Source organism: Protobothrops mucrosquamatus, unplaced genomic scaffold, assembly GCF_001527695.2.
Source record: "Protobothrops mucrosquamatus isolate PMUCROS unplaced genomic scaffold, P.Mucros_1.0 scaffold1002, whole genome shotgun sequence".
Lineage (NCBI taxonomy): Eukaryota > Metazoa > Chordata > Lepidosauria > Squamata > Viperidae > Protobothrops > Protobothrops mucrosquamatus.
In genome coordinates, this window is record NW_015387239.1 from 22,496 (window position 1) to 44,324 (window position 21,829).

The window sequence follows — 21,829 nt, forward strand, 5'->3', positions numbered from 1 at the left end:
AAAGTTGGTCACCTTAATACTGACTTACTTGTAAGTGAGGATTGGGGGCTTATTATCTTCTATATTCAAGGAACAATTTCCAGGCCATATAGCCTTTGTCTCATATGGGCGTATCTGTATTCATGGCTGGGGAATCAAGGCTTTTTTTTCCTGTACTGCTTTAATTAGAGGTTTTTTTTGCATATTCAAATAGGTCCTTAGTTCACTTAAGCAACATATTTGATCAAAATTTCCATTTTTGAACAAGGTCAGATGGAAATTTTCAATTGTCCAGTGACTTCAGATTAAATGCAAATGTTCATTCACCCTTCTAACACTGCGTCGTCCACCCATGAAATTTATCCAATTAAAGTTAGCTTTAGGCAACGGTTCCAGATTGGCTCCAAGGTGCCGAGAAAGATTGTCAGAGAGAAAAAAATACTGAAAGAATATTTGTCTCATTGAAACTGTTACTGTCCTCTAGACAACTGCAGAAGACAGGACTACATTTCAGCTCCTTCTTATGAAGTAACCACAACAAGCTCTTCTGTCTTCTTCCCCTGTATGCCCACTCTAAGGTAGACTCTTAATGCACACATACCTACTCTAGGCCAGTGTTACTATCAGAGGTGTTTGCACCTCCCATTCCCCAATACTGAGATTACAGTTGAGTAAGTTTCCTTGCAGAACCACTGTTCACTTGGAAACAGTATAATTTTAAAGTAATTACAAAAAGAAGGCAGAACTTTTAGAGATTTGACTGAATTTGAAAATTTTCCAACCTGAAATTCTGGTGGTGAAGGTCTAGACCAGTGGTTCTTAACCTGGGCGATATCGCCCCCCAGGGGGCGATTTCATTTTTCAGGGGGGCGATGGAACAAAAAGGGGGCAATATGGGGGCGATGGAGCAAGAAGTTTTGGGGACACTTTTGAGACTTTTTCGTACAGTGAATCGCTGCATATCTGTCGTACAAAAACATCAGATCACTCGCTATTAGTGTTCCTCCAGCTAGCTTCAGTACAGAACGCCGTACATATGTGAATACGCATCGCTTATCTTCATGCGCATTGCGCAGCAGCCTCTACCCTTTTTATATTTCTTTTTGCCTCTGAAATTTCACTTGTAATTCAATCATTAAATGTTACTGTTTTTCTTTTCGGGCATTTCACTTTCTTGCAATTGAATTTTGTTTTCAGTGGTCATTACATTTAAGTGTCTTGAATAAATAAGATAATAATGAAATACATGTATCACGAAGTTTGGGAATAAAGTGATGGGTGGCACCAAAATTTTTCAAACAGTTGAGATATAGGAAAAAGACTGGAAATAAATTATTTGCATTTATATGTCCTGATGACAATTTTAAAGAAAACAAAAAAAGTATTTGCATAAATTGAAGAATTATTTCCTATGTTGTGATTGAGAGGTTATGTTGGGGGAGGGGAGCGATGACAACTTCCTCATTGGCTCAAGGGGGCGATTCGTTCAAAAAAGTTAAGAACCACTGGTCTAGACTAGGGGTAGGCAGCCTTGGCTCTTTTAAGGCTCGTGGACTTCAACTCCCAGAATTCCTGAGCCAGCTTACCTGCCTACCCCTGGTCTAGACTCTAGAAACCTGGAGACTGTGAGTTCTAGTCCTGCCTTAGGCATGAAAGCTGGCTGAGTGACTTTGGGTCAGTCACTCTCTCTTTCTCAGTACAACCCAACTCACAGGGTTGTTGTGGGGAACATAGGAGGAGAAAAGAGTATTAGGTATGGTCACTGCCTCGAGTTACTTATAAAGCAATAAAGGCAGGGTAAAAATCTAGTAAATAAATAAAAAAGGAACTTGACTACAACGGATGGGTTCCTTTCTAAGATCAGACAAGTGCAATTAACATTTTCCCTAGCCATTTCCTTTCCTTCAACGTGGCAGCAATCTTTTTGTCTACTTCTAAAGCAAAGAGATGTTTTTGTAAAATTATAAAGTGGCTCAACTGATGACACATAGTATATTTAGATAAATAATTAAGACCTTTATTGTTTGGAATGTATCAATTCCTCAGCATGTCTTGCCAAAAGATTGCCAGAGGGGGAAGTCTCCAGGCTAGTCAAACAGAGAAAAAGCCATTTCTTCAACAACAGATACTGAGTAAAATACATCCCACACATATTTATTTTATAAAGACTTGCTAATTAGATACCAGCTGCTTGAAAACCCGATAGAGAATTCCCCAGGCGGAAGCAGCTCAAAATGAGAAAGACTTTTGGACACCACATTAATTTGAGAGACAAGGGCAGATCTGCCCTACCTCTGAATTCCTAACATTTAGCATCAGTGAGGAATTCTTAAAAGCAGCCAGTGGAATGCAGGACAGTTTTCAGTCTCTTTTTGAAGCTAATGAAATGCTCTGGTCAGATACTGGAAAAAGAGACCTTTCATCTTTCTCTTACTGTCAGTTGCATCCCTATCTCCCCAAGCTTTTCCCATTCCAATTTATCTTTCCTGCAAATATTTTGTTAAGGAAGCTGGGGGGGAGGGGGCGATGTCTTTGGAAAGCCTTGCATATGAATATAGACGCAAGAAGTTTAGATTGTATTTTCTGCTTCAAGAAGGCTGAAATTTCAAAATCTATGTTGGTGCTAGGTTGATCCCAGCCCTGATGTACCACCAAGCACATTGTCGATGAAACATCCAAGTTTGTGCCCATAGCAAAAAAAAATGTGCCAGCAGGAAAAGACACTTGTTTTCAGTTGGGTCAGCTGAAGATGACCCGAATTTGCCTCTGAAGCTGGGATGAGAAAATGGTGTGATGAGGTTCTGTCCTTTAAAAATATTTAGTGGAGCATCTTCATATTGTGGTTAAATGTGACAATGAGCCCTTTGAGATAATATCTAGGGCAGTTCAAATCCTGGCTGGTGACAGCCTCAGTAGAAGAAAGACCGAAGAAGAACAAGTTTTAATTTCATCCACATTCTTGCTAATACTCAGCCCCATATGCAGGGTGCCATCAGAACGTGTGACACAAGAAAACTCATTTGATGGATGCTAATCACACATATTGACCTACAAGAACAGCGAATTCACCCAAGGAAAAAGATGTTTGTTTTCCAAAGCAGGTGCAGTCATTGTGTTTGTTTTGTTTTTGCAATTCTATTCATGTGTTGTGGATTTTAGACCAGTTCCTACAGGATTAATTAGGCTTCTTCCTTCTTTTAAATTATATTTTAGCTTTTAACAAACAATATGAAGTAACATAAATCCAAGATCAAATTTTAGCCTATTGCTATAGACCATAAAATACATCCAAATTTAATAAAATTGTGGTTCCTGCCTCTCTTGTCTCATTAATTTAATTTTATCTGTGATTTTTCCTAATGTAGAAATTGAAGAGGCCTTATTAATCCACAACTCAACTGTTATGTTATCTAGAGTTTTTCAGTGTTGCACAATTTGGCTGCTAAGATTAGACAAATAACAAGTTCTCTATTTTTAACCTTATGGTTTGGTCCTGTAAATAAATGCAGTAAACTTAGCTCTGGAGAGCATTTAGTTCTTTGATTAGTGATAATACCTACCTCCTTAAAGATTTTATGCCAGGATATAATTTTATTGCATGATCTCCAATACACACACACACACAAACACCAATCTAACAGGAGTCAAGTGCCAACAATATATAATCTTTCACTGCAGTTCTTGCACTGAAACTGTCTCCTGCAGAGATTACCAAAAACAGTATCGCAAACTTCCTTTAAATCATTGGTGGGTCTCCTATGATTGCTCAGTGTAATCTTTATTGAAAGGTTCCCTGTTACTATACAAATTATATTCTCTCAAATATTTCATTTTAGCAAAACCATAATAATTATCTGAACAATATATATTATTAGAGGATTTAAATGGGAAGTATCCTTTATCAAAGCTATGTATTTATTATTCCAGCATGTCCCAGATTGTTGCTGAGGTTTGTATAAAATCCTTTTAATTACTCTCAGTTTTTGCACATAAAAACAAAAACTTTCTATTTATTACTATTTATTTTTTGCCAATGTCTTAAAATCTAATCTGGAATTAGGACTGGGTAGCATTAAATAAATATTAAGCCTTGCAAGAATTTTCATTTTTAACACTGCAAATACACCCCAAAATACTGAAATGTTTTTTCATTTCTTTAATTTCTTCCAGGTTCCAGATATGTAATTATTTGTTTAAAAATAAAGTAAAGCATAAGAAAGAAAAAGGCTGCATCTTCATATGTTGTCAAAGCAAGAACATCCAATGTTAGCAGCGTTGACACTTCTTATCTAACCTTCAATTTTGGTCTAGCTGCTCTCCATAGTTCCAAGGACAGGTCCTATATTGCTTCCTTCATCCCTTGTTAGATAGCTCTGCCAAGAACTTGTGCATCTCAGTCAAAATAAAAATAACTTTTGTCCTTGTGGCATAAAGACAATTAACTTGAATAGGCATCCCTCATGCATCGAATCTTATTTTGCATTTTTTTTTTCTGTCAGGGATTTGAATTCCTTTCTTTGCTGCAATGTGGCTATGCACACATTGCAATGTGGAAGAAGAATATTATCTCACGATCCTATTTCATCTCTAGTTCACATGATTTTCTTATAATTTTACTTTTTAGATTTGAATTTACAAATCTCACCAAAATGTGTCTAGATTTCTGTGTTTTCCTAGGAGCATGTTCAATACTTTTATCCTTAACTTCAAATCAAAACTCAGATCATTAATTTTAGAGAGGAGATAAGTAGTCAAATTGGTCATTGCAGTTTTCTCTGCTTTGATCCTTAAGTTATCTATCTCCTGTGACGATTCTGTAAATCTGCCAACTCAATCTTTATTTCCAGAAATACTCTTTTGAGCCTTACCTATCTCTAACGTATTGTTTGTAACAATATCATAAGCTTTACTGGCAATGATCTGACCTGTATCTGCTAGTTGCCATGATATTTCCTTAAATTGTTTATTCATTTGCTCAGACATATCTACAATAAGTCTTTAGTTATTCACACAGCATGTTTATCCTATTCTGCCTTCTATTCTTTGTTTTAGTAATTGTCCAATTACCACCGTATCGTATGTCTGTCCATGTCAGTGGGCAGTGCTTCCTTCTTCCATTGCTTCTTCTTCATTGCTTGGAAAGGGCTCCTCAACCTCTCTCAGGTCTTCCAAATAAGCTTTCCCTTGAGCAGATTCTCCTTAAGAGTCTCCTTAAATTGTTTTACTATCTGAAGACATTTAATAAGGTAAACAGGCAATAATAAAGAAAGTAGCTGACCTGGGGGCAAGAGTGGACTCCACACACCATCCTTACCTTTAGTTAGTTATATGAGCCGTGGTGGCGCAGTAGTTGGAATGCAGTATTGCAGGCTAACTCTACCTACTGCTAGCAGTTCAATCTTGACCAATTGACTGAACCTTCCATCCTTTTAAGGTCAGTAAATTGAGGACCCAGATTGTTGGGGGCACAATATTCTGACTCTGTAAACAGCTTAGAGAGGGCTATAAAGCACTGTGAAGTCTAAGTGCTATTCCTATTGCTATATATCCCTTCATCAGGCTTCTTTCTAAAGGTAGCATAACTAACCGAAAGAAGCTTCAAATAGTGACCAAATCTGATCATAAAGAATTCTGGTCCATACAAAGACAAAGATTTCTCCTTTTCACCCCTAGTGTTGAATTCTTCTTCTCCTTCTTCTCACTAGGTCCCAGCAAATCTTATTACTATGCAAGAATCTTTTGTCTAAAAAAAAGCAGTTTGTGCACAACTGCACAACAAAAACTTCATTTACATTTAGAGTAAAGCAGGGTTCCTTGCTGTTCAAAAGAGGTGGCCCTGCTGGATGACAATGGGAGAAAAAAAATCCCATTATTTTTCTTTTCTGTTTTGTCTCTAGCTAAGTGCTGTAAGATGTGAAGCCAAGAGCCAGTTATTTGAAAACTGTCCCTCCCTAAATAAACAGATCTACAGCAGGTGGATGCAGTGCAGATTATTTTGATTGACAGTTGGAGGACATACAGTTTTTCGGAAAACATCACATGCCAGTGTATAGGTCTTGTTGTACAAAACCAGACTCTTATAACAGGGGAAGGAAGAGGCCTACATCTATATATTGCTTCCACTTTGGTCATACATTTTTGGTTTTGTTTGATTGTAATTTTGTTTTTATGACATTTTAAATGCTTATTATTATTGTTAGCCATCTTGAATGCTTGAGAAAGAAAGGCCTGGATATATATACTAATTCTAGAATTCTATTACTAGAAGCTATTAATAGAATCTGAAGGTTCTGAAAGTTCTGAAGGTTGCACCTGGTCATGTGACTGCATTTTGGGAAATTGGCAATCGGGCCAGATTTACAGCCAAGCAGCATCCCATGGTCACATGACTGTGTTTTACAAAGGTTTTGCCCAAACAACGGCATTTATTTCTGGGTTTTGGCAAAAACATGCCCAGAGCAAACCGTTGGTTCCCTTAAGGACTATGACGTTCACTGAATGACTACTGCAAAAAAGATTCTCCTGAATAGATATAGCCAAATGATGAAGATTATTAAAACCTCCATTAACTATTAAACTTCCCATGATATTCCCTCTTTAAGCATTTTTTTTTTAAAAAAAAATAAGGGTTATTTAATACTTTATTGAAATTGAAGCTTCATTTAACACCCAGAAAGTAATTTTAAAAATATGGCAAGTGTTTTACAAGTGTTTAAAAATAAACAGATTCTTCTAAGAGGGAGTTTCAACCTAATTTTACAGACAGGATTCTAAACTGAAAGAGGGAATGGCTTGTCCAGGGCTTTCCAGAGATGTTATGGATCTCAAGAACGGATTGGCTGGACCATACTGACAATTGCAAAATATTCTGCTTTCACAAGCTTCAGTGGAACAGTAAGGGTGAAAGGTTGACAATTCTCCCTATGGTCTTCTTCCTCAAATTTGGTATTTCCAACTATCCTACTTTTGGAGGTGGCTCTTTGCCCATCTGATCTTTGAAGTGTGGAAAAAAGATGGCTATCAGCTCCAGCACCACTTTGATTTCAGATTTACGCTCTGGTCCCTCAATAAATCAGCCACAGTGCTTTAGTCCCTCAGACAGATATAATGTGTGAGCCACAAAAGGGGAAAGTAGAAACTGTTTATTTCCATCATAAAGATGCCTTTTAATATTTCAACATAAATCAAGCTGTGGTTTATGATTATAATAAATTTACCAGGAAGAAAACCAACAGCACTTCATTTGTTGCCCAAGACTGTGGAATGATTTGATTTGCTCCGTTTTTCAGTTCGAGAAAATGTAATTGAGATGGGTGAGGTACAGCTGTTTTAATTGAGTTTTCAGAGAGTACCTACTGCTGCTGGAAGCAGGAGGCTAATACAGAACAAGAAGGCACACACACACACACACACACATCTACGAGCTGCTGCCCTTCTTTACTTCCGCCAATAGAAACCAATTCTAGATTTCCTCTAACCCCTGGAGGAAAAGGCCAGACACCATAGATGCATAACGTTTCCGGGGGGGGGGAATCACCCATAGGGACAAATCAAGGACACAGAGCAGCAAAGAGCCATAGGGGAGAACTTTTGCACTAGGATAATCAATTAAAAGTATCTCCCACGTTAAAACAAGTGGAGAAGATCTCAGCTGCTCATATTCACCCAAGATATGCACTGGATTTCCCTTTCCTGTTCCCTGCAGTCCTTGATTATGGGGTCAATGAAGAATACGCAAGAACAGAAACAATCCTATTTCACATTTCTAGCTCTTCTTTTGAAAGTTTTTAATGTAAGTTACAACTATTACGGGAATTGGATCGCCCTGCCACTTGCTTATTGTTGACATTGCTCCAGCTCCAAGGAGGAACCCTCCAAACTGAGGGACTAATGGAAGGCACTATTATTATTAGGCCCATGGAAAAGTCTGGTTCCTATTCATGTGGAAAGCAAAGCCACATCTATCTAGAGCAGGGGTGGCAGGAGAATTCTGGGAATTGATATCCAAAGATCTTAAAATTACCAAAGTTGGGTAGCCCTGATCTGAGAGTTGTTCTGAAATCAGGAAACAACTTCTACAATGTTGTGTTTTACAACCTTCAGAGCAGCATTTGGGGATAGCAAAAGAATGTAATGTTGGCTAAAAGAGTCATTTAACACAACATGGAATTGGGAAGGAGCTGCTGGGGGAAATCCCGCAAAGCATACCAGAGGCAGCAGCTGTGAAGTTACGAATAATAGTGCATTTAAGTAAATGATAGGAAATGGGTGCACTTGAAGCTTGTTGTTTCCTCTTGAGGGAAGTCAGAGCCCTAGAGAAGGAAATATTAAAAAGGCAGAAAAATATATTTTTCCTCAAAAGGATTTTTAAAAGCAGAAGCCAACTCTGCCCCCAAATCTCTCTATCCCAAACAGGAGCCAGCTTTATACAAATGCAAATGTAACCATCAGAAAGTTGGAGCCAGAAAACTCAAGAAGACAAAGAGACCTAAAATCTGCATACCCCACCCAAACTCTAAGAGTCATTAGCCCAGCCCCAGGGAAGCAGGATATGACTTTTGGGACACAATAGGATTAAACCACAGATACCAAGGCCTAGAAAAACACTCGGTCTCGGTTCAAAGTTCATGCCACAGGAACAGGAAACTTTCAAACAAAAGGCTAGAGAGGGTATAAAAACCTACTGCCCGTGTGCTCAGGCCCTTCTTTCCTATGGTCTTTCCTGCAAGAACCATCTTTCTGCCTCTTCAATAAATTGTAACCATCTTCCCAAAGCAGTCGCCATGTTGCTTATTTATTCCCGGCTTGGATGAACCAGGATGAAGACTTTACTTCCAACACTCTTTTCAAGCAGGAAAAATGAGCTTCTGTTTAACAGAAGACCAGTTGCAGGAATTCTGCTTTTGCGGAAATCCAGCCCTACTTGCCTGCTTCTAGAATCGAGCGATGGCAAACCCTGCCTTCAGAGAAGGTTCTTCTGAGCCGAGTGGTAAGGTCAAAAGAAGTGGGGGAAGAAACCCTCTTAAGATTAGGGAGGGATACAGGCATGAAACGAGTAACCCACTATCCAGAAGAAAAAAGAAATACAATATATGGTCAATTCTTTTAGGGGAAATAGGGCACTTTTTATCTTTCAGATCATTCAAGGCCTGAAGATTAAGCAGTAATAGCCAAAATGTGCATTTTCATCATGTACGGGAGATTCCTAAGGTACAGGACATTTTGTTACTAAAATGCTAGCAGTCATCCTATCTTTGCTGGTGTCTTTATTATTCCGAGGAGAGATTGGACCAGCTATCTGACAGCCCTGACATGACTCTCTGTGATCTCTCTTCTGCCGATTAGGAAGGTTTACAGCAATTGCAGGCAAGAATGACAGAAATGAACAATGCTAAATCTATGCGCTTGTTGGGACAGAAAAGTTCCTATTTCAACGGAGGAGTGTGGATATGTTTTTTTAAACAAACTATTTTTGTTCTCCCTGAACCAGGGCAGAAATCTGACTCTTATGGGTTCAGTCATTACGAGCTCCCCGCAACCTGGTGCCCAAAAACCAGACTTATCCACCTGCAAGCTTTGCAGGTTGTGTACGTGATTCTCTGATGCACCAAAAGGGCTGCCAAGAACAGCCTGATATCGAGAGGTTGCTGTCATCAGGTCTTGATGTGCCTGCAGCAAACGTCCCTAGCTGCCAAGCCTAACCTTATGCAATCTAGCAAAGACATCGTCTTCTTTTGGAGACAGCCGAGTTTCACTGAAGAAAAGACACTGTCTGTATTTTTTTTTTTAAGCACAGCCGCTGCCAATCTCTGTAATAAAAGCAATTTGGGCTTTAAAAAAAATCATTCTACTCAACAATTCTTTAAAAAAAAAAGCCTAACACCACTGAATTTATCAACTAACTTTGGTGAACATCAAATTTAATATCACAGGTACAACCAGCCTGGAGAAGAGCAGCATCATCCACCTGTTTGGAAGATGGAATTTAATAACGGAAAAAGCACTTTTCAACACAACGATAGCCAAAGGAAAGAAAAAATAATACTTTCCTTATATGGATAACTTTGTGTTTTATGACCTAAACTCCTCTTGTGACTTTGTATCAACAGCAGTTGAAGAGATATTCCTTCTCAACAAAGCCTTATAGTCCCAACTAGAAGCAACCGAAATCCAGTATTTTGTCCATCATGTATCAAGTCGGATGTAGGAATCTGATTTAAGATCCAAATTCTGTAACGGGTGATGGATGTTGGGAGTTCTCTTTCAAACTCCCACCCCGCCCCCTTTTTTTCAGAAGGTTTAGTTGTCATATAACAGCCTGATTCAAGAGAAAAGGAGAACAGCACTACACCGAGAATACTGCTTCCAGTTCTGGGCATTGTATTTTAGTAATGACTTTCACAAACTGATATTTACTTATTTACTTTTTGATTTACATAGCTCTGCATTCCAAAACAGCAACTAAGATGATAAGGAACCTGGAAGGAAAATGTTATGAGGAGATGGAAGACCTGGAGAAGAGAAGACTGCAGGGAGTTATCTTGAAGTAGCTAAATGACTGTCATGTAGAAGGGGAAATGTTTTCATTTATTTATTAATCAAATGTATATGGCCACCCATTTCACAGGAAGTGACTCTGGGTGATGTACAGCATTGTTCAAAGTTATTTCAGAAGACAGAATGGCAAACAATGGAAGGAATTAATAATGGGTCATCTGAATTTCCTCATAGTAGGAGCTGTTCAACAATGGAACAGCCTCCTTCAAGTGATGACTGACTTCACAAGAGGTGTTTACACAGAGTGTGGACAGCTATAAGTTGCGAAGCTATATAACTGAATCATGCACTGGGATGGCAGTGGACTCAACAATCTCTAAGGCAGTGTTTCTCAACCTTGACAATTTTAAGGCATGTGGACTTCAACTCCCAGAATTCCACAGCCAGCAATGCTGGCTGTGGAATTCTGGGAGTTCAAGTCCACATGCCTTAAAATTGTCAAGGTTGAGAAACACTGCTCTAAGGTCTCCTTCAACCTTTACATTTTATGATGTGATCATCAGTTTAAGGAGAAAGAGAAATGAGATTTCATGGATTGGAGTTCATGATTTAGCGAGAATCAGGACGCATCGTTTGTAATTTTCGGATAGAAGATGGATTGGCTTTCAGAACAAGTCTCCTTCCGCTTTCTATAGTTTTTTCCCCCTATGTTTAGAAAATTCTTTAGATAGATTTAGTCATAACATATTGCATCAAGACTATATCAGCTGCTCTCCACATTTATCAAAGTAGTCTTTTAATAAGTAATCAACATTTTCACACTCATATAGAAAGCACAGGGCTGGGCCTGCCCTGCTGCTGTGACCCTAGCATGATTCTGTTAACGGCATAAAGAGAAAATAAAGCATTATAATGGGAAACATTTCTTATTACTTATTTAAGAGATGGCTTTGTATCAACAGAGTGTATAGTTCATGACAGGACATCCTGCTCAGACCCATATCGTACATAAACAACTGAGGAGGGAAATATCTGAAATAAAGTAACAACAAAGCTTAAAGCTTGGCAAGTTTCAGTCCCCGGGCTGCATTATATGAAACAAGGCAACATTTAAAGGCATTGGAAAGGCTGAAAAACAAATGAGGAAAACAATCAAAGCAGGACGAGGGGAGAAGGGGAAGTGATGGGGCTCCTCTACCCATTCCAAAGGGTTTAGGTTGCTACATACATCATGCAGTATTAACAGTTATGAAACCAAGTTCCATCAGTTGCTTTCATTTTGCTCCTAATAGTCAATGATTTGGCAGAACAGAAAGCCACTTCAGGAAGAATATGAATGATTAGGTAAAGCAGATCTTAGTAAGTAATTGGCTTGACTACTAAAAGTAAAGCCTTTAGTAAAACTGGTCTTTTCCATCACATGAAGGATTAGATGCATAGCCAACAGTCTCTGAAATCTTCTAATAGGAAGGAAAACACCCCACTTAGAAAGCCTGATGTAGGATAGAGTCCAATTGTTTTGTGCATTAAATGGAAAATCAGAACCTGAAAGGTAACTGTCCAAGCAGCAAGGTGCCTCAAATGAGCATCAAGCTCAATGATGTATTAGTATTTTAAAAGTAGTTTAAACTTAAGATAGTTTAAAAATATCCTTATTAGGTGCAACGCCTGGAATAGAAGTCTCAGAGATCCTCTTAACCAGAAATATTGCTCCATCATCAGTTTTTTGTTTCACTCAAAATGATATTTGCAGTCACAAACAAAAAACAAAAAAGCCCCCAGAGCAGCACAAACCCAATCCAGAAGGTGTGCCGGAAAGGGGACAAATGTTTGTTGAGTGCGCTATTTCTAAAGGTCGTTCGCGTTTCTTTCCGACTATAGTATGCTAAAAAAGCAGGAATGATGTACTGGATCCCATTTCCAGCATAGGCGCCAGTAATTCCCACTAAGGATTCCAGATCATGAGTACAGAAAGCCACAACAATTGGAGGAATTAGTGTGATGACTGGGAAAAAAATCCTGTCCACTACCCAAGGGTAGGTTCCCCCTTCCCGGTGGAAGAGAGTTTTCCAATTATTTCTTAGAGTCACAGCAATTATAGGAAAGTTTGTACTGATGGTGAAGACGGGGAAGAGTCCCAGGAAGTAGCGGATAAACGCAATGTTGACAATGTCACAGTTTGTGAAGTTGAGTGTGTACATGTCCATCAGAGTCCCGTTGCGGAAACAATAGATAGCAGTGAAAGACAGAAGGCTGTAGAAACCCAGGATCAAGACGTAATCCAGCAGGACTAGCTTGTTAACATGCTTCTTCTGAGAGATGGGAGTGATGAGGGATGGCAGGGAGTGCTGACACATGAAGGAATAAACACAGACTCCAAAGAGATTTCGTACTCCTGAGAGCTGAGCCAGAGGGGGGTGGCCTTCCCCTTGACCTTTGGAGATGCGGAGCAGGGCCACAATGATCATGATGATGAATGCTGAAACGAAAAGGGGGAGGGGGAAGGGAAGAAGAGAGAAGGAACAGAGTTAAGTCAGAGAAGTAGGCAGGATCCCAACTTTCGTAACTTTTTCCTCTAATCTTTGCCGGATCTTTCCTAGTCTACAGCTGGAAGGACAAGGAAAAAAACACTCATCTGGATAAAACTGCTCCATGAAGTGTTATCAGTACATAAACAGCCCTCCTGATTGTACTGAAGATTGGAAAGGGGTTACATAAGGCTTTGTTTAGGCTCTTCTAAATACCACTCTTTTACCTCAGGAGCACCTGCTTCACATTTGAGTTGTACAAGAATGTACACGTTCCCTTCATTTGAAGGTTTTTGTCTGCATTTGTGTTAATAAAGCTGCATGGAAAAAAAAACTTCTTAGCATAAGCATATACCACTTCGGATGAAAGGTCATTTGAAAAATTTCCTCTGGCAGCACAAGAGTACATGCCTTGTGGTTCTGGGCAGCATTTATTAGATTTTTACAAAACTGACAGGGCAGGAATTCTTGTAAATGGCTTCCATAAAATGTAGATATGTATAAAGAAATCACTGATATTGTTCTGAATCAACAATAGTCAAATTGGCTAACTGCAATCACAACAAACATGGATAACTTATCATTTATTGTGCTTTTTGTTTCCTATTTTTTCCTCTTTCTTTTTTGCTTAAAAATGCATACACCTTAGAAGATACGTGTACCATTGTAGTTTATTATTTCATAATAAAATACTTTACTGTAAGGAACTAGCTTCCCTCACCTCCCACCTGGATTCTTTCAGTACTGATTTTCATCATGTATGCCCAATGTGAGCAGACTTCAGTCTTATAGAATTTACTCCTTTTCTTCATGAGAATTTCAAGACCTACCAATTGTACGGACAATGTGGCTTAGCTCAAAATACCCCAAATAGAATTAAGGAGCAGTGAGCTACTGAATATAGACTTTAGGCTTTGGGATTTGATTTCAATCACGTGTGAGCTTTCACAAAAATCCATTTTCTTTTTTAAAAAAATTACCAAACTGTGAAATATAAATAGGGTTGCTGCTGTTTTGTATCTGTTTTTAATCTTCAGACCACAGGTCCTAAGTTACTTCAAAAGAGCAGAGAACCCAGTAAATAGCTGAAAATATGAAGACTGAAATTAAAGATTGAATTCTATAACTTGTGCAGAAAAAATTAATAAGACTTAACAACACAGAACACAGAAACAAAAAGATTAGCTGGTACAAATTCCTAGCTACCCTTATCAACCTTATCAACCTCTAAAACAAACAAACAAACAAACAAACAAAATACCAGAAGCTTCCTAAAGCAAATATTCTGCCACTTCGATTACTGCTTCAACTTCTGCAGCTTCTTGGAGAGGTTCCTGTGGGCATAAAAACTCTGTTCCTTATCCAACAGCTGTGTTTTAAAAAGACTAAACATTTATCCAACTGAGAAAGCAGTTGGGTATCTGGCACTGAATACTGTATTTGACAAAGGGCAATTTCAGTTGTAGACTGGCTATGCAGACTATATATTCACAATATCCCATTTTGTTTTACTTCTACTATAGCCCAAAAACAGAGTAACAAGGAACAAAAATATGTCTATGCCTGCAAGGGGGAAATGTCCAAATACCAGCTTCTGGATGCTGGTATCACATCAGGAACCACAGAATTGTGTCCTTAATTTGAAAATTACTCTGCAATATTTGTATATCCCATTCTCAATTTATGAATGGGAAAGTCTGCCTGTCCAACCAGATCTGATAGGGTGGGCCCACTTCATGTCCTTTCCCTTAAATGCTCTCACTTCATGGGACTTAGGTTTCGTGGTGTATCTTCCCCACAGCAGCCCCTGTCCTGTGGAACACCCTTCCCCCTGAGATCCATCAGGTTCCTACACTCCTCACATTCTGGAAGTCTAAAAAGCTGGTTCTTGCCAGGAGTGTTGCGGTACTCTGAGGCTAGAGTCCAGTGGACTCTTGACGGTCTGTTTCCTTTGGACAGCCAGGATTCCTTCTCTTTTCTTAACCCAAGTTAGTATCTACTAGCTACGTCTTCCTTTGTTTTAATGCTGTACCAGGCACAAATTGTATTTAGGTTTTTTTGCAGTTACTCCCACAAGGTTTCCATGTTATCCCATAGTCAATGTTCATATCAAATAAATAATGCCTTCCTCCAATAAAGTAATTTTGGTATGCACTGGAAAAAGGTATCTTTCCCAAGTGGTTCAGTGAAATATAGACTAACAAAAGCAAAATTAGAATTCCTCACCCTCATCTTTTCTTACAAACTGCTATAACATCATTTCAATATAGAAGGAAGACTGAATCCTGGTTTTCATTTTCCAAATCCAACTGTCTATACACGGGACCATAAAGTTTTTTTTTTTTAAAAAAAACATATTATGTTAAGATATTCTACATGCAGAAAGCAGCTTTCTGTTTTGGAGATTTTTTTTTTCTTTGTTTAAAAAGCAACCTTAAAGCTCAACCTGTAACAGTTACAAGTCTCTTATTGCTTCTGAAAACAATTATGTACAAAAGCTCTAAATCACCGCAGGAAAGGTACAAAGCTCTTCAAATTATCTAGAACTCTCACAAAGACATAAAATATTATCAGTAAGGCAACAAGAATTGCAAGCTCACACATCCTGACAGGAATAGGAAAAGCAGGCGTAATACCAAATTCAAAGAAACATCAAGTAAGACAAGTTAGTCTTTTCAGAAAATGCAAGTGGAAAATATCTAACTCTCTATTTGGAGAGAAGAATTTGATTTATGGTACATAGTCCCATAAACACTGCTGGAGCTTAATTATATTTAACCATAAGACCTCTGTACCTCTTCTCCTGCTGGAGAGTGAAACAATATATCTCTACCCTTTCTGTTCATTCAAGGTTGAGGATCTGACCTATATCCTCCCAAAGTTCCCTTTATCAAGTACAGACTGTTCATTATTTCCCCTAATAGTAGCACATGAGTATCAGTGGTGTGCCCAGCAAACACTTTTTTCCCAAACCTTTTGGTTTAATGTCACCTGGCAACTTTATATATAGCATTTTCAAGCTCACTTCCAGGAGGCAAGTCACCAATGACTCAGGTCTAGCTTTAACCCACCAGTTTGGGAACAATTCTGATGTTCACTTTGCAACGTTTGAATTTTTTTTTAAAAAAGAGAATGCATTATTTCTGTGCTGGAAGGGCAGGGCCAAGCTTAGAGATCACAGGCAACAGTGAATTGATACTTTACAGAATCTATAGAGTTAGAAGAGGCAATTTACACCATCAAGTCCAAATCTATATAAAGATGTCCCCAGCTGCAGCTATCTCCTGTCCAGTCTCTACTGAACAAATCCAGTGAAGGGGAAACTCACCAATTTTCTGAATAATTGGTTCCACTATCAAAATGCCTTTTCTGTTAGAAAAAAATGTTCATATCATTTACAATACCTGAAATCTACCTTCATATAATTAGACCCATTATTCTGCATCTGCCCCCTAGGATGACAGAGAATATATCTTTTCTACTGCCATGTCTGCCCTACTCAGAGAATATGTCTACTCTACTCTTCTGTAGGCTATAGGGGATTTAAACCAAGACATTTTATATGAAATAATCCAACTCTTAAAAAAAAGCAAACCATTACGAAAGATTATAAATTTTATTGTTTGAATGATATGAATGCATACATAACTTTGCATCTGTGCAGTTAAATGGTTATCTATCTGGTAATTGATTTATGACATTACTATAAGTTCAGATTTTTTAAAAAATAAATAAATTCATCAATAGTTATGCTACAGAAAACTCACACACAAATAGACTTACACAATTATTTTTATATGAGAATTATTTGTAACATCTGACTCCATTTTTGTATAGCACATATGAACAAAATGCAAGCTACATGTAATGAGTCTCAAAACTTTTCAAAACAAGTTATGATTGGTGCTCTCTGAGCTTGGTTATTTTCTTGCAGATGTTTCATTATCCAAAGTAGGTAACATCATCAGTGCTAGCTATTTTTAAAATATGCAAAAAATATCATCAAAATGTCAGCTCTTTTTTTCCTCTAGGAGTGTTCTGGTTTACCTTCTATTTTATAAGTTGTAAACTGAAGGTTTTGCTGGAAATGTTCATTTTTTTCTGATCTACAATTCACAATTGATGCAATTCAAGATATTTAGCAATTATCTTAATAATTTCTTTCCTAGTGAAGGGGATAATGGGAGCATCTCCTTGCACTGCAAAGCTGATTATTCATATGCTAAATTTATCTTTCTATCCTGAAAGGCAGCAAGATGAAGACAATGTTCCAAAACCCAGTTATGGCCAACAATAAATCAAAATCAAGAGTCTAATAACTCTTGATAACAAGTATTAAAGCTAGGATTTGGTGGCATATGGGACATCCCCTGTTCATCTAACTTCAGGTTCCTCAAGTAGGGAGAAAGAATACAAACATCAAATTTTACAAAAGTTACCTATGAAGTTAGTGGGTATTACTAGCTATTCCTCTTCAAATAAAAAATGTTAAAATACTTACCTACATAGATCTTTATTAGAAAATTGATATAATTCTCAGTTTGTCAAAACATAAGCTGCATCTCTAATTAAATGCAGCCCTGAATACGTGAGATTTAAGAAAATAAATAAAATGTTAGATATTTTGAGGTTGTACAACACTGTACTTAATCATTCTACTTCTAGCATGTTACATCTGGAGATAAATTTTATATGGGAACCCTTTCTTTTTGGACATATGACATAAAATAATTATATGTATGTAGAAAGAAATAAACCTCTGAGAAACCCTAAGAAAATAAAAGAAATAAAGGTGAAAAATTAAAAGAAAACAAGCAGGATTAAAAAAATAGCTCTACAAAGTATCATCAAGTAAAAAAAAAAAGCACATATTTTCAAGGAAAGGAAAAACAAATTCTGCTAAGAAAACGTCACTGTCCTGCACAGGTAGATGCTTCTTTTGATGCTTCTCCAAATGTTTTTTCAATGTTCACTTAGTTCTCTTTTTCACTTTACTTTCATATGCCCCCTCAAGATTATTAAAATTAAAAATAAAATAAATGAAGAGGTGGCATCTGCAAAGCAAACGTCTGCCTCTAGCATCCCATTTATTTGCAGGGGTTTGCTTTTTTCTGTCCTCTCTGCGATATCACAGAGTATTTTGGGAGAGAGGAATTGAGAAACATGTCTAGCCTTCTCAAAAATGCTAATTAGGTATCCAGCAGATGTTGTATTCTCCCTCAAGCACTTGACACAATATTTTAGCAATTCTAGAAACAACTCTAGAAGCTTATAGAACAACAGAGCCAATGTCAAAAGGACTCTTCTTAAACAAACTGAAAGGATGGTCCTGAGGTGATCCTACATTATAACAAAGTGACAAAAATGTAGAGGAGTAGATGAAAATTAAAATTTCCATTTTCAAAACTTTTAGCAATTCTACCTTATTTTGTGTCATAAATGTCACAGTTCGGAAGCCTTAATACTAATCAACAGAATATATCTTACTCTATTTGTCATTACTACAAACAATCTAGACTAGATCAGAACATAAAATCATACTGTATCATTATGATAGAAAGGGAGGAGCCTAAACCACATTGCCTCTTGATCCAATTTAAAACCATTTGTTTAAGCAAACAACTATTAACTATTTTGACACATTTATGACAGAGCTATCTATCAGTACTTGCTCCTGGCGTGATGCATATTCCCTTCAAAGCTGAGAGTCAATATTCTAGAGCATAATGATAATGAATCACCCTCCTTAATATGCTTCTTGCTTCATTCTTCATGAAAAAAGAATCAGGATTTTAGTGGGAAGAAGAATCGAGGGAAAGAGAAGGCAAAATCATGATCTCCATGGGAAAATTCTCTTTCAACCCATTTTACAGAAAGGAATGCTCTTTGGCTCACAGGCTCTATCTTATCAAAAGGTCTTCAGTATTTTAGAGTGATGGACTTGGAATCTCAGCTCTGGGACTTTTCTGACTGGTAGTCTAAGGCAATGATATTTAGAAACTTCATCTTAAAATATGAAAAGAGGCCTGTTTGAAATTTGCTAAGTTCAAATTTTTTAAGGCTGATTATACAATGTAGTACTGTGCTTAACTGATCAGGTTAAAGACTGTAACACTGTAAGAGTGATTTTAGAAATTACTTACAAAATTTCTCTTCAAAAGTCTACAACACCTGAGGAAAAAAAAAGCACCTTAGCCAAATTAAAATCAGAACCAAACATTTCTGTTTGCATTTTATAGGCACACTCATGGGGGATAATGCAACTTTATCACCAACAGATGTAGAAGAATTTTCATCTTTCTTTCATCTGGAACGGGATTCTGGATATTTTGCTTGTCAAAAATCTCCTACACAAGCAAAGTCCAGTTGAATGTTATCTTCTCCCCTGTACAGAAAAAGTTGCCAAAGGTCCAAATTTTGATCATGTGATCATGAGAATGCTGCAACAGTTAGTTGCAAGTGTGAAAAATGGTCATAAGTCACTTTTTTCAATGCTCTTGTATCTTTGAATGGTCCCTAAATGAACTGTTGTAAGTTGAGGACTACCTGTACTGAAAAAGTACAAGAGATAAAACCTCCCTTGATGAACTCGAAGCTGACACTAGAAAAAAACAGAATTATTTTAGGCTTAACATCTCTATTGTAGAATCGACACATGATGAAACAATATCCCATTCCCCCAAAGCCCCTGTTTTCCCTTTGAGGGTTGAAGGACCTGGGGTAAAGGAAGACTAAGAAGCAAGCTGGTCCTGTTCTATCCTACCAGTCATAGTTATACTGTAAATATGGAGAATAGTTCAATTCTGTATCGTGAAAATACATTCTTCTCTCATCACATTATTTATGAGAGCCACTCATCTTCTGTGAAAGGTTTTTTTAAAAAATGGTTTTATATGGGCACATATAAAAACTTTATGAGCTACAGATATCAGTTAAAATCCTAAACAAACACGAGATGGTTCCATCTTCTCTAAAACCAACACTGGTATATGTAAATTAAAATCTAAAGAGGAATAGATCATATAAGCTTTTGATGAGCACTCAGCATTTTTTTCCCACTTCACTTGGGTAAAGTTTAATGATATAGACAGATTAATGTAATTAACTTACTAACAGATTTTATATATCATTATTATTAGCCATGGCTCTAAATACTGAGACTAGTTCTCCCCAGTCCCAATTTGTATAATAGCAAAACTGTTTCAGAGGTGGGTCTGCTAGATAAATTTTAATTTCAAAATGCATGATGGCCACAGCTAAGAATTCAAAGTCTATACAACAACAGCAGTGTAAAAGTAACGATTTTTAGCTGTCACTGTGTGCAAAGTACGCTTTTCAGAGGAACCGACTATTGTGAATGTCAATTACACCACAACCAGATGTGATTACCAATAACAATAGGTTTACAGAACTCTATTTTATTTTAATGAAATCCAAACAGAGTCTTGCTGAAAGTGGAATATGTTGCATCCTCATGCCTATCATGGCAACATCAAATTGGGAATTTTCATTTAGATACTAAATTCATCACTTAATTTGGTGTGGAAGTTTACATATTGTGTACTTGGGTCCTGAAACAGCTGCAAATCCAGAATCTATTTCTAAAATGGTCAGTTTTCTGGAGAAACCAATGGATCACTTGGATAAATGTCAAAGTCTGGAGTCTTTTAGACACATAAGGATAATGTATATGTATGTCTTAAGCTTTTGACTTTGAAATTGGTTTCTGAACTTAGTTTATTCTTGAACCAAGAACAATGATGGAGTTTACTCATTATGCTAAATCATTATGCTTAGGGTCATATGGAATGTGAAACCATAAGCTATGATTTCTTAAATGAGTTCACACAACACACTATGACAAAATTAAGCAAATCTCATTGTGCTCAACATGATGTATGAAGCCAGCTTTCCCTCTTAATGATGAAATGAACTTTTTTCTTTAGGACTCGGATGTATTTCTTCACTGGGCTTCTACATTCAATTATTTAAATGTATTCTTCTAGTGTTTAGAAAAAAGTAATAAAACTCTAATTTACTTTCTTACCTTCATGTGGTATACAAAAAGTCAAATGTAGACTGATTTAGTTTTGTAACGTAAAAGACTTTTTTGAGTCTGAAATATAACTGACATAAAACAGGGTTTTTCAACCGGTGGTATGCACCCACGCCCCCCCCAGCTCTGCAAAGGCAAAAAACGTCGCGATACATCATGATTTGTCACATGACGCAATCGAGTTTGACACTCAGGATCTAAAATATAAAATAGATGACAAGCAAAACTGTTTTTGATGATGTCCCAAGGGAGGGAAGGAAGACATGACTGACTGAATAAGTGGTTTTCCACCAGACTTTGCTTCATAGCTGCTCTCAGTGGAAAAGTCCGCGGTGTATACATACAGACAGGCAGACAGTTGGGAGCACCTTTTGAAGCAGCCACACAAGCCTTGTATGTAAATATTGCTGCTTTAGTGTTTCAATAATAAAGAAAGATTTTGCAAAGCATGTGTTTACCGTATTTATCGGCGTATAACACGCACCGGCGTATAACACGCACCTTCATTTTAAGAGGGAAATTTCAAGAAAAAAAAAGCGCCGGCTCGGGAGCGAAAGCAAAAGGGGAGGGGGAGTGGGGCTTCGTTCACACGCGGATCCCCATGCTCGTATTTATTTACCGTATTATGCCCCGGCTGGCGGCGGCAGCAGAAACAGCAGCCTCCTTCCTCGGTTAGCTCCGATTCCCTCCCCCCGTGTCGCCTCTGAGCTGCAGGACTCTGCCGCTTGCTTTATAAATCCTTGGCTGCTGCTCCATCTTTTCTTTTCCC

General features: G+C 37.7%; 1 protein-coding gene across 1 annotated transcript in view; it reads right to left on the reverse strand.

Moving 5' to 3' along the window:
• Positions 1 to 10,997: 10,997 nt before the first annotated feature.
• The window catches only part of TMEM104 (transmembrane protein 104), a 77,117-nt gene continuing 66,285 nt past the window's right edge, over positions 10,998 to 21,829 (reverse strand). Inside the window, exon 10 of the mRNA XM_015819856.1 lies at positions 10,998 to 12,955. Coding sequence (XP_015675342.1) covers positions 12,195 to 12,955 — 761 coding nt within the window. The 3' untranslated portion in view covers positions 10,998 to 12,194. The remainder of the gene's footprint in view (positions 12,956 to 21,829) is intronic.